General features: G+C 45.3%; 1 protein-coding gene across 1 annotated transcript; it reads right to left on the reverse strand.

Moving 5' to 3' along the window:
* Nucleotides 1-4,192: 4,192 nt before the first annotated feature.
* Nucleotides 4,193-15,115, reverse strand: LOC119778469 (actin-binding LIM protein 2-like). The gene is made up of 9 exons (XM_038277683.1): nucleotides 14,933-15,115; nucleotides 13,209-13,262; nucleotides 10,570-10,607; nucleotides 10,335-10,440; nucleotides 10,193-10,251; nucleotides 8,429-8,483; nucleotides 6,816-6,823; nucleotides 6,650-6,730; nucleotides 4,193-4,570 (listed from the first exon to the last, which is right to left on the reverse strand). The coding sequence occupies exons 2-9, from the start codon at nucleotides 13,255-13,257 to the stop codon at nucleotides 4,457-4,459; spliced, it is 510 nt and encodes a 169-aa protein (XP_038133611.1). The 5' UTR covers nucleotides 13,258-13,262; nucleotides 14,933-15,115; the 3' UTR covers nucleotides 4,193-4,456.
* Nucleotides 15,116-16,082: the final 967 nt, after the last annotated feature.

Consider the following 16,082-nt stretch of genomic DNA (forward strand, 5'->3'; position numbering starts at 1 on the left):
CAGGCGGCTTCCCTGCTCTGCTGCCACCATCTGGTGAATTCCAGTACTGCACATTTTCCTCAGCTCAGCTCAGAAGCGAGATCCAGGGCTCTGGGGGAAACATGCGGGGCTGCAGCCCTAGTAACCCCTAGAACCTTGGAGGACGGCATCTCTGCAGTGGAACCTTGGAGGGCAACATCTCGGTGGCAGTGGAACCTTGGAGGGCAACATCTCGGCAGCAGGAACCTTGGAGGGCAACATCTCGGTGGCAGTGGAACCTTGGAGGACGGCGTCTCTGCGGCAGGAACCTTAGAGGACAGTGTCTCTGCAGTTGGAGACTTGGGGACTGCCCACTGTGGCACTGGAACCTCTGGGGCTGCCCGCTCTGAGGCTGGAGAGGGAACACTAGAGGACTCTGAGACTGGAGAGGCGACACTAGAGGACTCTGAGACTGGAGAGGGGTCACTAGAGGACTGTGATTGGAGAGGGAACACTATGTCTCAGACAGAGTCCATCTAGTTTCATATCTCAATGAAAGTAGGTTTGATTTCAACTTTTGTAGGGACAGTATTGGTCTTCAGTTTCATAGGTCTGATGTCATTGGTCCTATGCAGAAATATGCATGCTCTGTTTTATGCTCAATGTGAGCATCAAGGCATCATTTTGTTTAAAGGGGAACGCTGTTTTTTTTCCATTGGATCCTTGATTTTCCGTTATTCCATCATGTTCTACTCTCCCATATGAGTTTAGTGTCATTTGGAGCCGTTCTGAAGATATTCCGTTAGGTTATATCCAGTAACGTCTTCCTATGGGCAACGACTTGAAGGCACAAACTAAACTGTTCATCATTTATTCTTTATGGTACGCCAGCATTCAGAACATGGAGGCCAATCACTGTCCCCCAGACATCCAGGGTTATATTTTTTATATTTATATGTTTTTTTAAAAAGCGTTGCGTGTATGATGTCATCCGCGCGGTGGACTGTAGTAGTGACAGGCAGCCCGGGCCGCAGGCGGCTACGCTCTACCCCTTCTATTCATTCTAGCTCATCTGAATGGTTCATCTGGAGAGCGAGATCATCTGTGGTAGCAGCACTAGACATCTTCCAGGCATGAGAGGAAAACTAGCAGCAGTTCAGCGGACAGGAGGAATGAACGGTAGCAGGCGCGTGTGCATGATGTCATACACACCCCATATATATATATATATATATATATATATATATATATATATATATATATATATATATATATATATATATATATATATATATATATATATATATATATATATATATATATTTTTTTTTTTTTTTTTTTTTATAAATATATATATATATATATATATATTTATAAAAAATATAACCGCGGATGTCTGCGGCGATCCAGCCACTCACGCCCGTCCGTTCCTCAATGACGAACAGTTGGAGGATAGCTATCTGAGCGGGTTTATAGGCTCATCAGATAGCGTTCCCCCCTGATGTCATTTACGTTGAGTTGCAATAAATGCTAAACTCTCTGCAGGTTCTTGTCTTTGTCGTCCGCTCTATTCAGCTGGCTTTGGAAACACACGGCGAGAAGGTGGGGCGGGGTGGGGAGGGTTACGGGGGCGAGAAACGCAAAAGTAATGCAATAGTTACTCTTACTAGTAACTAATTACTGTTCTTGTGGAGTAACACAGTAACTCAGTTACTTTTTGAGAGAAGTAACTACTAATTCTAACTAATTACCTTTTCAAAGTAACGTGCCCAACACTGTCTATAAAAGAAATAAAACCTGTTATTTATACCTGAACTGCTGACAAAAATGAAAACATTAATAGAAAAGAAATATTGCTGAACAGAAATGTTGATAGTTTACAGTCTGAGTCAGACAGAACTCCTGTCTGACTCAGAATATAAGTTTACTTATATTTCCAAAATCTCTCCTGCTTCTTCAAAGATCTGCAATCAGAAGCTTTCGCCTATTTTAGCCTAGATAATATTTGTTTTTTTAATTGGGAGTTGTTTCATAGCCTAATATTAGTTTTGGTAATAACAGTATTTTAGCGTCATTTGGTTTTTTATGTGCGCTCCAAGCACGCGCACATAAAAAACAAGCAATCAGAAAGAGAGAAGGAGGAACTTAAGACAGAAAAATCAGAGAGTGGAGTTAAACAGCACAGTTGATGCGCTGCTATAGGAAAGAGCAGCTGCAGCTACCAGGCAGAGGAAAAGAAGCAACTGCAGCAACATCACTGGACTGGAAATTATAAACATGTTGCTCATATTGAATTATTGGTAGGGACAATTAGGTTGTTATGCAAACCTACGGCCGTCCCTTTAATGTGTTATTTTGCTTTGTTTCATGATACAGAGAGCAGCTGAGATAAAAGGTTAAGAGTTAGGGTTAGGTTTACCTTTGTTTACCTCTGAACAATTCTATATGTGCAAAAGAAAATACAGAATAAATCCACATACAACAGAATTACATTTGGTTAAAAAGGCAGGAATTTACCTTCTGTTTTAGTTCAAATGCAAACCTTTTCCAAGAGGAAAAAAGTTATTCAGATGAATTATTTTATACAGTAAATCATCTAATGTTAAAAATGATGATTCGTTATCAAAGACAACCACGGCGGTGGGTGCGATATTCCTGTTTGTCAATGAGTGAATAGTTCCGGCCTCCAGATTGGGCCCGAAATACGGCCTGGAGTCACAGATTGGGACGTGCTTCAACGGCAAGTCACGCCCCCTCTTTGGTAAACCACGCCCCCTATGTGGCGAGCCATGCCCCCTATATGGCTAGCTACGCTCCCTCTATGGCGAGCCCTGTTCCCCCCTATTGCGAGCCCAGCCCCCTCTATAGCGAGCAACGTCCCCTCTATGGTGAGCCTTGCCACTTTTTTTGCGAGCCACGCCCCATCTATTGCGAGTCACGCCCCCTCTACAGCAAGACACGCCCCTCTTTGGTAAACCACGCCCCCTATATGGCGAGCTACGCTCCCTCTACAGCGAGCCCAGCCCCGTCTATTGCGAGCCCAGCCCCCTCTATGGTGAGCCAAACGCCCTCTACAGCGAGCCCTGTCCCCCCCTACTGCTGGCCACTCCCCGTCTAATGCGAGCCACGCCCCCTATGTGGTGAGCCAAACGCCCTCTACAGCAAGCCTTGCCACTTTTATTGCGAGTCACGCCCCGTCTATTGCGAGTCACGCCCCGTCTACAGCAAGCCACGCCCCCTCTGCGGCGAGTCACGTCCCCCACAACAGCGAGCCCCATCTCAGTCTGCGGTGTGCAGTCAGGGTCAGTACTCGGTCTGAGGCGGTCTAGCTGCTCTAGTCTGGTCTGTTTGGTAGAAGAAGAAGTCAATCAAATGGAAACCAGTCGGTTTAAAGCACTTTAATGGATATTAGAGTTTCAACATAAAGATAATGACAGGAGTTAGTGGGTTACTACAGGACATTCAGATTAAAATGTGATACGGCTCTCTTCATCATCTTCATCAACCGTGTGACACTTCATCCATTCTCAACATCCTAATGATTTCAAAATAAAGTAATTTCCATATCGCTGTATTTAAATAAATACCTTAAACAAGCAAACGTAAGCAGCAGATCCAGGTAATTCATATGATAGAGTAACATTGATGATTCCTAACATGACGTCAGGAGAGGAAGCTCCTCCCATCCTCCGCATGCTCATAGATACAGAGAGGGTAGATTCTCACATACATCCTGTATATGATGATGATGATGATGTCATAGTCAAGTAAAATCAAGCAAAGCTGATGGGATTTATTTGATATGTTCAAGTTTGAGCGTCTGCAGGAATCCATCCATCATAATGAGGTGAACCAGCCAGACCTGAGAGCTGGAAACACTTCAGATTAACTTCCACCTCGTTGGTTTAAGGCCCTCTGAAAGTAGCTTATAAAAATATTTCTCAGAGTTAACGTCACTCTGGTAACACAGCTCCTTAGAATCGGCCTGTTGTGGTTCCTTATCCACTTCCTGTTTGCATTTGCTGATTCATGGCTTTGAAACAACCTCACAGATTTTACGGCCTGAAAATGAGATGAAGTCAAATAAAAGACAAGCAGGTGTGGATTTGCTCTCGATCAGATCCAGAAGAACTCCAACGAGGGAGTGGAGACCGTCTGTAGCCCGTCTTTGGCCTCGACATGCTTCAGCAGTCCTCAGCGAGGCTACGGTCTAAAACCAGCAAACGGCAGCTAAAGGTTGGACCGACTGGAGACCACAAACCAGCAGAAGCACAGAGAAGCTGGAGGACGGCCGGCGTTAGGAGGGGACTGAGGGGGACGATGGACCTCACAGGAGGCCAGAAAAACACAGACCATGCAAACACTACCCCCCCATCCAGGTGAGATCATGGAGAAGAACAGGCGGCATTTTCAAATGTCCAACTGGTGCATATAGATGTTGCAGACTTTCAGTTCTGCTTCCTTCTGGATTAAAGCTTAGACCTGGCTTAAACTGGATCTAAAACAGACGAGCCTTCTTCTTCATGTCATTCTTCTTCCACAGAGCCAGCCGGTCAAACTGCTCCAGCGTCATTCCAAACACCTGCTGGAACTCATCTGGGGACAAATGTCTCTAAGGAGGGAAGAAGAAACATATTGAGAAAAGCTTTGTGGCAACATTTGAAATGATCCTCAAATAACCAAAAGAAAAAAGCTCCTCAGCCTTGAAGGGAAGGTCTGAACCAAAAACCTCCAAACATAGAAACTAACTAGATGTTTGAAAGACAGAACAAACTGTTCAGTCTACAGCGAAAACAATAGACCATCAGAGAACCTGATGCACACTATGCTAGGCAAGGCTTGGCTGGGCTAGGCCAGGCTGAGATAGGCCAGGCTGAGCTGGGCTAGGCTGAGATAGGCCAGGCTGAGATAGGCTAGGCTGAGCTGGGCTAGGCTGAGATAGGCTGAGCTAGGCCGGGCTGAGATAGGCTAGGCTGAGCTGGGCTAGGCTGAGATAGGCCGGGCTGAGATAGGCTAGGCTGAGCTGGGCTAGGCTGAGATAGGCTGAGCTAGGCCGGGCTGAGATAGGCTAGGCTGAGCTGGGCTAGGCTGAGATAGGCCGGGCTGAGATAGGCTAGGCTGAGCTGGTCTAGGCTTGGCCAGGCTGAGATAGGCTAGGCTGAGCTGGGCTAGGCTGAGCTGGGCCAGGCTGAGATATGCCAGGCTGAGCTGGGCTAGGCTGAGCTGGGCCTGGCTGAGCTGGGCTAGGCTGAGCTGGGCCAGGCTGAGATAGGCCAGGCTAAGCTAGGCCAGGCTGAGATATGCCAGACTGAGCTGGGTTAGGCTGAATGGTCTATGCTAGACAGGTATGGGCTATGCTAGGCTCGGGCTCAGTTAAACTGGGCTAGGCTAGGCTGGGCTAGAATAGAAAAGAACGGAAATAATCCTGACATAATTAAGGACTTTCATTAAAAATAATTCTACACCATATATTTCTATAAATGTTCTAAACTTGAACTCATTTCTCTCGTCTGAGATCAGGTCAGAAGAAACGTTTCCTGTTCAGAGTCGCTGAGGAATAACCAGATTATTACTGGATTAGGCGACTCAGATTAAACGTTCTACGAAAGGAGGGAACCAGGTTCTAACGAGTTTGTAGAGAACATCTGTAGCTTTCTGAACAGATGGATTTCTAGAACAGATGGATCTATTTCCCACAGTTCTGAAGAGGATTAATGTCGCAGAGTAAGAACTGGATTTGAACATGAAGCCACCAAACCTGAAGATCTGGAGACCAAAGAGAACGATCCAGTCGATGTTTAAAGATTCAGACTTTTTCTTTGATGCGTCTCTTAATGGGTTAATTAAAATATGAACCTTCAGGGATTAAGTTTGGTTTAATTACAGCAGCTAGAAGTTAAAAGTTTTTCCTCCAAAAGCTGCGGTCAGTTTCAGAGGATCTCCTGCATCATAAACACTTCAGACCGATCCAGACGACTCCTCCTGGTCAGCAAAGCTCTGAATGAAGGATGAAACCATCAGGGTTGCATCAACAGACCCAGATCTGCTGCCTCCTCCAAAGTCTCCACAGGGATGGAGGCGGAGCAACAGGAGGCGGAGCAACAGGTGGCGGAGCAACAGGAGGCGGAGCAACAGGAGGCGGAGCAACAGAAGCAGAGCAACAGGAGGCGGAGCAACAGGAGGCGGAGCAACAGGTGGCGGAGCAACAGGAGGCGGAGCAACAGAAGCAGAGCAACAGGAGGCGGAGCAACAGGAGGCGGAGCAACAGAAGCAGAGCAACAGGAGGCGGAGCAACAGAAGCAGAGCAACAGGAGGCGGAGCAACAGGAGGCGGAGCAACACCAACAGGAAACTCATTGAATTGGACATGATGTAACATTGACAGTTTTAATTGTCAGCATGAGTTTCCAAATAAACGATAAAACTCGTTAAATGCTTGAGTTCTTATTCAAGTTGAAATTAAAGCTGCAGTTTAAAGTTTAGATTCTAAACGTGTTTCCAACCTTTATGCTTGTTGATAGGAATCTTTCAGATTCATTCACGGTCTTTGAATCCCTGATCCATTCAGGTTATTTGGCTCCACTGACGTCTACTGACAGTAATGAGGAAGGAAAATGGCCGACAGACAAGATGGCGTCAGCTGCTTCCAGAACCAGAACCTGCTGAGTGGGTCCAGAGAAACGGTGGCTCACCTCCAGCCTGGTGCGATCCACGTCTCTGGGAAGCTTCACTTTCACCTTATGAGTCACTGCCAGCATCTCATAGGGGTAGATCTACAATGGGGGGGGGGGGTCAGTGAGGTCCGATCAGCGAGAATAAAAACAGAATTTATTCCTTAAAGACAGAAAAATTTCTTACCTTGAACTCTGAAAGGAGAGAAGAAAAAGAAAGAAAATCAATCAGCTGATTGAGAACAATAGCATGATTAATGATTAATTACCAGATAATTAGCCACTGATTAATGATTAATTACCAGATAATTAGCCACTGATTAATGAATAATTAACAGATAATTAGCCATTGATTAATGAATAATTACCAGATAATTAGCCACTGATTAATGATTAATTACCAGATAATTAGCCACTGATTAATGAATAATTAACAGATAATTAGCCATTGATTAATGAATAATTACCAGATAATTAGCCACTGATTAATGATTAATTACCAGATAATTAGCCACTGATTAATGAATAATTAACAGATAATTAGCCACTGATTAATGAATAATTAACAGATAATTAGCCATTGATTAATGATTAATTACCAGATAATTAGCCACTGATTAATGAATAATTAACAGATAATTAGCCATTGATTAATGAATAATTACCAGATAATTAGCCACTGATTAATGAATAATTACCAGATAATTAGCCACTGATTAATGAATAATTAACAGATAATTAGCCATTGATTAATGAATAATTACCAGATAATTAGCCACTGATTAATGAATAATTACCAGATAATTAGCCACTGATTAATGATTAATTACCAGATAATTAGCCACTGATTAATGATTAATTACCAGATAATTAGCCATTGATTAATGAATAATTAACAGATAATTAGCCATTGATTAATGAATAATTACCAGATAATTAGCCACTGATTAATGAATAATTACCAGATAATTAGCCACTGATTAATGAATAATTACCAGATAATTAGCCACTGATTAATGATTAATTACCAGATAATTAGCCACTGATTAATGAATAATTAACAGATAATTAGCCAATGATTAATGAATAATTACCAGATAATTAGCCATTGATTAATGAATAATTACCAGATAATTAGCCACTGATTAATGAATAATTAACAGATAATTAGCCACTGATTAATGATTAATTACCAGATAATTAGCCACTGATTAATGAATAATTAACAGATAGTCATTGATTAATGAATAATTACCAGATAATTAGCCACTGATTAATGAATAATTACCAGATAATTAGCCACTGATTAATGAATAATTAACAGATAATTAGCCACTGATTAATGAATAATTAACAGATAATTAGCCACTGATTAATGAATAATTAACAGATAATTAGCCACTGATTAATGAATAATTAACAGATAATTAGCCACTGATTAATGAATAATTACCAGATAATTAGCCACTGATTAATGAATAATTAACAGATAATTAGCCATTGATCAATGATTAATTAAATAATTACCAGTCAATTAATGGCTAATTAAAAATAATTAATAATCAATTCATGATTAATTAAGAAATAATTAAAGATCAATGAATAATTAATTAACAAATAAATAATAATCAATTAATGATGAATTAACAAATAATTAACGATCAGTTAACACATGACTTCATCGTGTGATGAAGATGATGATGTAACAGAACCTTTGCTTCCAGCCAGTGTTCCAATAACTGGACCTTAGGGTCAAACTAACTAGCTAGTACCAGTAAAACCTCTTACTTAGACACTCACCTCGGATGGCCCCCCAGCTCTGGGAGTCTGGATCATCTTCTAGCATCTCAGCAGCCTGCAGGAAACAAAGAGGGAAAACTCAGACCTTCAGAACCAAAACCACTCATTTCACAAGCAGAACTGGTTCCTAAACGGTTCTATAAGAGAACCAGTTTGTCAACATATCTGGTTAGCTTCATTGTTAGCTGTTAGCGCTCAGAAATGCTTCACTGAAGCTCCTGGAACCTCCAGGGGAGGAACTGCTGGATGGACCCAAGCTTGACAGACAATCAATCAATCAATCAATCAATCAATCAATCAATCAATCAATCACTCAAACTTCTTTATTGTCAACTACAATCTACACTCACCGGCCACTTTATTAGGTACCCCATGCTAGTAACGGGTTGGACCCCCTTTTGCCTTCAGAACTGCCTCAATTCTTGGTGGCATAGATTCAACAAGGTGCTGGAAGCATTCCTCAGGGAGTTTGGTCCATATTGACATGATGGCATCACACAGTTGCAGCAGATTTGTCGGCTGCACATCCATGATGCGAATCTCCCGTTCCACCACATCCCAAAGATGCTCTATTGGATTGAGATCTGGTGACTGTGGAGGCCATTTGAGTACAGTGAACTCATTGTCATGTTCAAGAAACCAGTCTGAGATGATTCCAGCTTTATGACATGGCGCATTATCCTGCTGAAAGTAGCCATCTGAAGTTGGGTACATTGTGGTCATAAAGGGATGGACATGGTCAGCAACAATACTCAGGTAGGCTGTGGCGTTGCAACGATGCTCAATTGGTTCCAAGGGGCCCAAAGAGTGCCAAGAAAATATTCCCCACACCATGACATCACCACCACCAGCCTGAACCATTGATACAAGGCAGGATGGATCCATGCTTTCATGTTGTAGACGCCAAATTCTGACCCTACCATCCGAATGTCGCAGCAGAAATCGAGACTCATCAGACCAGGCAACGTTTTTCCAATCTTCTATTGTCCAATTTCCATGAGTTTGTGCAAATTGTAGCCTCAGTTTCCTGTTCTTAGCTGAAAGGAGTGGCACCCGGTGTGGTCTTCTGCTGCTGTAGCCCATCTGCCTCAAAGTTCCACGTACTGTGCGTTCAGAGATGCTCTTCTGCCCACCTTGGTTGTAACGGGTGGTTATTTGAGTCACTGTTGCCCTTCTATCAGCTCCAACCAGTCTGGCCATTCTCCTCTGACCTCTGGCATCAAGAAGGCATTTCCGCCCACAGAACTGCCGCTCACTGGATGTTTTTTCTTTTTCGGACCATTCTCTGTAAACCCTAGAGATGGTTGTGCGTGAAAATCCCAGTAGATCAGCAGTTTCTGAAATACTCAGACCAGCCCTTCTGGCACCAACAATCATGCCACGTTCAAAGTCACTCAAATCACCTTTCTTCCCCATACTGATGCTCGCTTTGAACTGCAGGAGATTGTCTTGACCATGTCTACATGCCTAAATGCACTGAGTTGCCGCCATGTGATTGGCTGCTTAGAAATTAAGTGTTAACGAGCAGTTGGACAGGTGTACCTAATAAAGTGGCAGGTGAGTGTAGATTTGATCATTTTAACTTTTTGTTTTCCAAGTAACGGGTCTTCAGTTTTTTTTCTATTTTTTCCTGCCAGTTTGATGGGGTGGAAGTCTAGCGCCCCCTGCTGACAGGCTGTTACTCTGTGTTATTATTATTAGGTTATCAAATGAAGAACTGATAGAAGCTCAGCCTGCAGCTGATGTTCTCTGGACGAGGCTCACCTTGTAGATGCCGTTCCTTCCATAGCCGGGCAGCGAAGCAGACTTACTGTAGGGGAAATCTAGGAGGAGACAAAATATTCATTTTACTTTTCTTAAACTTTGATCATTGAACATCAAGGTGAAGTGATGATGGTTTCCTCACTTGGCTGAGACACGTTAGTGGGGAGGCTGCAGGTGGATTTACAGGGATCCAGGTCTTCAGCCATCGGACCGTCCATCTCACTCTTCAACATCATCCAGCTGGTTCTCTACAGAGACGGTGAAGGACAGAGAAGAGGAACTGGACACAGTATTCCACAGAAATAATGGATGATGGTTGTTAGTTAATGGATGCTGGAGGACAGATGTGATGCACATGGAGTGTCTGAAGCACCCACCTTGCTATCCTCCCCATCCTGCCAGGATGTTCTAGAAGCTGTAAAAAAGTCAGATGTTTCAGTCAATGCACAGCTTCATGGTCCTGGGAGACAAACTGTCCTGCACTACCGACTCCAGTCAGGCAGGAGCAACACTGCTGCACCACAGGGAGCTTCAGTCCACCAACAGGCTTCAGACCAACAGCACAGAGAAGAAGCTGAATGCTGGTTATACCCCAACAGAAAGGGGACAGATGGAGCACCAGGACACTTTCACATTATAACCTTCTTCTCCGTTGGTCCCCAAGGAGCCTTAAAGAGGGAAACTTCTCAATTTCACTATTAGAAAATAAAGAAAAGTTTTCTAGAGAGCAACCACATCAAAAACCTCCAATTATGAACAGCAACCTCTGTTCTCAACAAGAACATGGTGGAGCAGGTCGGCTGGAACCCACAGAAGGTTCTGGACAATGTGGGACTCTAATGGTTGAATCCTTTTAAATGGGTGACTGGGATTGGCTACAGATATCAGGGGCCATCATCAGCTGACCTTTGAACCGCGGATCTGTGGTTCTGGTCATGGATCTATGGGGATCAGGGTTACTGGGGGCCCTTTGAGGAGGGTCTCTAACAGGATCTCCAGCCCTGGTCCTCCTGATCTTTAGATGCATCCCGGTTCCTACAGCTGAAGCCAAGGAGTCTTCATGCAATCTGGGATGATAAAGGTCAGCCAACGAACCGTTCAGGAATGCAGCTGGGAGTAAGGATGCATCTAAAACCTGCAGGTCATTAGATCTGGAAGACCAGGCCTGGAAACTCCTGTCTGGCTTCAAGGGGTGACACTAAACCATGCCCCCGCAGTCCAGTGGGCCTATCCTGGGAACCAGTATCCCATCCGGACCACCTGGACACCAGAGGAGGACTTGGTCTGGGTTTGGAGGAAATCCTGGAGCCATCCTCTTCCAGGGAGGGGTCTGGTCTCCAAAGTCTGGTTCCCAGTTTGCTCCTTCAGTCAGCATTGAGGGTCAAGTTTCTGTAGGTCTTCCAGGTCTTTGGTAGCAGGTTGAGTTTCTTCATGGTGTGTTTTGAAAAAAAAAACAGCTGAGTCATGATTTTCTGACTCCCATCTTTGGTCGTTAGAAATGGATCCAGGCTGAGAAAAAGATCCTATATACATAAAATTACAATTAGCTTCCTTTGTTGAGACAGGATGGATCATTGAGAGACGGAGGTAGAGAAGTTAAGGCGATTGAGAGATGCATTCTGGGTAACCAACATTTCTACAGTGATGTGCTTCAGAGCCACATTAGTGACTTCTGCATGTAAGACGAGTTCTTCCGTCCCTCAGACATCCAGGCTTCCCTCCTGGAACCAGACCTGGACAAAGTGAAGCTGATGGATGAATCCATGAATTTCTGAGACCAAACGTTGAATGTTGGTGAATCTAATGGGGAGGGGCTCGTCCTGCTATCGGAGAAGCTTGATGGCGTTCTGCAGTTAAAGGGTTAAAAGTTTCAGAACAGCCCTAACCCTCCAACCCTCCATCCTTCTGGGCAGTTTAGTGTTTTACTTTTGGAAACGTTTCCACTCAACTTAAGGAACAGGGCAGATTTCGGGGGGGTGGGACCAATCAGAGTGTTTAGCTGACAGGAGCTTGAAGGTCGTTAAGCTTCTGAATGAGGAGCAGGAACGTCTCCGACACGAAGGTAGAAATAAATGCAAATCTTTGAGGGATCTTTGCTGCGGGGGTTTGATGGCCACGCGTTTGGGTCTGATGGTTGCTCTAAAGAAAACTCCCCAGAATTTAGATTTATAACAATTACACAAATATAAAGAGATAAAGAAATCCTTTTTGGATGCGTGGTTTTTCCTTAGAGGACAGAGTTTTCTTCCCTCTTCTTCCTGAGAAAACAGCTTCAGACCAGCTGCAGCAACCAGCCATACAGCAGAACATTGAACAATGAGACAGTGAAGAGGTCAGCGAGGGTCACAGCCGGGCCTCCAACCCGACCAATGAGCCGCTGAGACGGATGCTAGCATGCGTGATTCGGAGGTTAATGGAGGACAGATGAACCGGTCTGCTCTGAGCGACGGAAACGTGGCTGGAGGAACTTTAGAGCTCCGTTCAACCCGACATCAGGTTGTCATGGAGATTCCTGTCAACCCTCCAACTTTCCACCAGAAACAGCAACTATCTGATTTCTATAACTAGATTGAGAAAACGGTAGATTTGATGGAAGTGATGGTTTTAGCTCAACACTGGAGGTTCAATAAGCAGCTCAGATTAAATAGACGGAAGTTTTTAGGCCATTCTAACCCTTCCACCTCCTGCTGGAAGGTCAACCTCCATCTATTCTCCTCCAGCATCTAACCATCAACTCCAACCAGCAGAGAACAGCCACCCCCAGCATGATGCTGCCACCACCCTGTTATAGATTGAGGAGGCAGCTTTGGTTCCCTTCAGATGGAGTCTGTGCTCATGAAGTATCAGCATAAAGCTGCGTCGCTCTTTTACAGAACCCCGTTTCCTCGATCAGAGCATGAAGGACACCTCAACAAAGGGAGCCACTTAAACCAGAGGAGAACCATGGGGGAAACAAGATGGCCGACATGCAACACATCGTGCAGAGACCAGACCAGAGAGTTAGAGTGGACTGTACCATGCTGTCTGTAGATGGGGGGCTTTCTATAGATATTATCTTTGACCATAGTCTCTGAAGATGGAGCAGAGAAAAGATGGAGGAAGCCAGCATGGGGAAGTGGGGGTGGGGGGGTAAAGGGCGGGAGAGAGAATGGAGAAAAAGAAGCACGAGTCAGCATTTTATTGAAGGATGAACATAAGGGGGGGGGGGCTTCATCTTCATGCAGCCTGTTAGAGAAAACATCTGTCTCTGGAAGATCCTGAGGAGTGATGGATGAGGAGCCTCTGGAGCAGATAGGGGGCGCTGTCCCCAGGAACAGGAACATTTCAGCGGGGGGGGGGGGCAGATCATCCAGGAGGTTTCAGCTCAATAGAATAAACTGATGCTTCATGTTAATGTGACCCTGATGATAATATTCCTCTATTGACACTAACTGACCACTAGAGGGCAGAGCGCTCAGAGTGCGGCCATCTTTAGACTGATTCACCATTGGGTCAAAGGTCAGTCATATTTTCATGGGGGAACAGAGGAAAAGCAGCGATTCCATTTCCTGAACTTCTGGAGCTCAGTGATTGGCCGATCCCTCTGGAGCTCAGTGATTGGCCGATCCCTCTGGAGCTCATTGATTGGCCGATTTTAACCGTCTGGAACGTCCTGATTACGTTTTGCACCTAAAACCAGATTTCCTGGTTTTACAGGTTTTAATCTTTATTCAATAAAATAAGACTGAAACTTTCAGGGTCCTAAAAGAACTGCTGGCCTCTGCTGGACTCTACTGGCCTCTGCTGGACTCTACTGGCCTCTGCTGGACTCTACTGGCCTCTGCTGGACCCTACTGGCCTCTGCTGGAACCTACTGGCCTCTGCTGGACCCTACTGGCCTCTGCTGGACCCTACTGGCCTCTGCTGGACTCTACTGGCCTCTGCTGGAACCTACTGGCCTCTGCTGGACTCTACTGGCCTCTGCTGGACTCTACTGGCCTCTGCTGGAACCTACTGGCCTCTGCTGGACCCTACTGGCCTCTGCTGGACTCTACTGGCCCCTGCTGGACTCTACTGGCCTCTGCTGCACTCTACTGGCCTCTGCTGGACTCTACTGGCCTCTGCTGGACCCTACTGGCCTCTGCTGGACTCTACTGGCCTCTGCTGGACTCTACTGGTCTCTGCTGGACCCTACTGGCCTCTGCTGGACCCTACTGGCCTCTGCTGGACTCTACTGGCCCCTGCTGGACTCTACTGGCCTCTGCTGGACCCTACTGGCCTCTGCTGCACTCTACTGGCCCCTGCTGGACTCTCCTGGCCTCTGCTGGACCCTACTGGCCTCTGCTGGACCCTACTGGCCTCTGCTGGACTCTACTGGCCTCTGCTGGACCCTACTGGCCTCTGCTGCACTCTACTGGCCCCTGCTGGACTCTACTGGCCGCTACTATACCCTAATGGCCGCTGTTGGACCCTACTGGACCCTGCTGGCCCCCGCTGGACACTACTGGCCCCTACTGGCCTCTGCTGGACCCTACTGGCCCCTGCTGGACTCTACTGGCCGCTGCTGGACCCTACTGGCTGCTGCTGGACCCTACTGGCCGCTGTTGGACCCTACTGGTCCCTGCTAGTCCCTGCTGATCCCTGCTGGACCCTAGTGGGCCCTGCTGGACCCTGTCTAGAAGCACATGGCAGCGGCTCCTAGTCAGCTCTGCCCACCAGGGGGACAGGAGCCCAGTTTGAAGCAGAGCGGCTAAAACTTACCTGGTATGTGGAAATGGCGAGGAGCAGCCACGTACGTAGAAGTAGATGACGGGGATTTTCCATCAGAGTAAGTGGATAAGCTGGGGGTGCTGCGGCCGCTTTCACTGCCTCCAATGTAGGAAGGATGGTGAAGATGAGAGGAGAACACAGAGGAAGAACATAAAGTTACAGGAAGTAGAACTAATATTAAGGCATGTTAACCAGGTCTGCTACACGAGTCCTGGCCGAGTTCAGCCTCCTTAAAATCCAAGTCCTGTGAAACTGCTGCTGTTAGGAGGGATTATTCCAAACCCACCAATGGAACGGGCTAGATGGTCACGAATATTCCTAAGTTACCTGATAAAACGTCCTAAAAACAACCATAACCTTCTAAGCAAGATAATAGTTGTGGGATTTATTACATGTAGCCAGAAGCCAACAGAAGCATAAAGACTCGACTACCAAATGTTTGGGACCGATGAAACGCAGGAAGGCTGAAGCAGAACAAACATGGCCGCTTCGGGCTGGAATACCTTCTAGTTGTTTCTGATAAACGAGCAAAAGGACGGCATGTTTTCCTTTGTGGATGGAAGAGATTTTACTGCTGCTGTGATTGGCTAAAGCTCAACATGGGAGACATGAAACACTTGGTGATTCAACCAATCACGTTGAAGAATTGTGATGAATGTCTATCCCTTTAGCAAACACTTCCCCCGAGGCTAACAGATGGTTCATGCATTTGGCTTATGCCACTTTATAAAGGTTGTTTAATCATGGAGTCATGCATCAGCAGCTGAATTAACGGGAAAATTACCTTATTTAATAACAGAACTTTAACTCTGCTGCCTCATTGGCTCCAAAACATGACCTCAGTTATCTTTCTACATGCAAGCAGCCCCAGAGAACAAAGATGGAGGACATGTCTTTCTGTTTTAAAGGCCGATAGATCAAACAATCATCTGCATAGAAGAAGAAAACTGATTAGTCAGTCACTTCATTTGGATTAAACTGATTTCAGATAATAAAGTAAAAATCTTGGTGTTATTTTTGATCAGGACCTGTCATTTAAATCCCATATCAAAGAGGTTTCTAGAATTTCCTTCTTTCATCTGGGGAATATTGCAAAAATGAGCAATCTCCTGTCCAGGGGTGATGCTGAGAAACTAGTCCA

The sequence above is a fragment of the Cyprinodon tularosa genome, unplaced genomic scaffold (genome assembly GCF_016077235.1).
Source record: "Cyprinodon tularosa strain WSP-4 unplaced genomic scaffold, ASM1607723v1 ctg1337, whole genome shotgun sequence".
Lineage (NCBI taxonomy): Eukaryota > Metazoa > Chordata > Actinopteri > Cyprinodontiformes > Cyprinodontidae > Cyprinodon > Cyprinodon tularosa.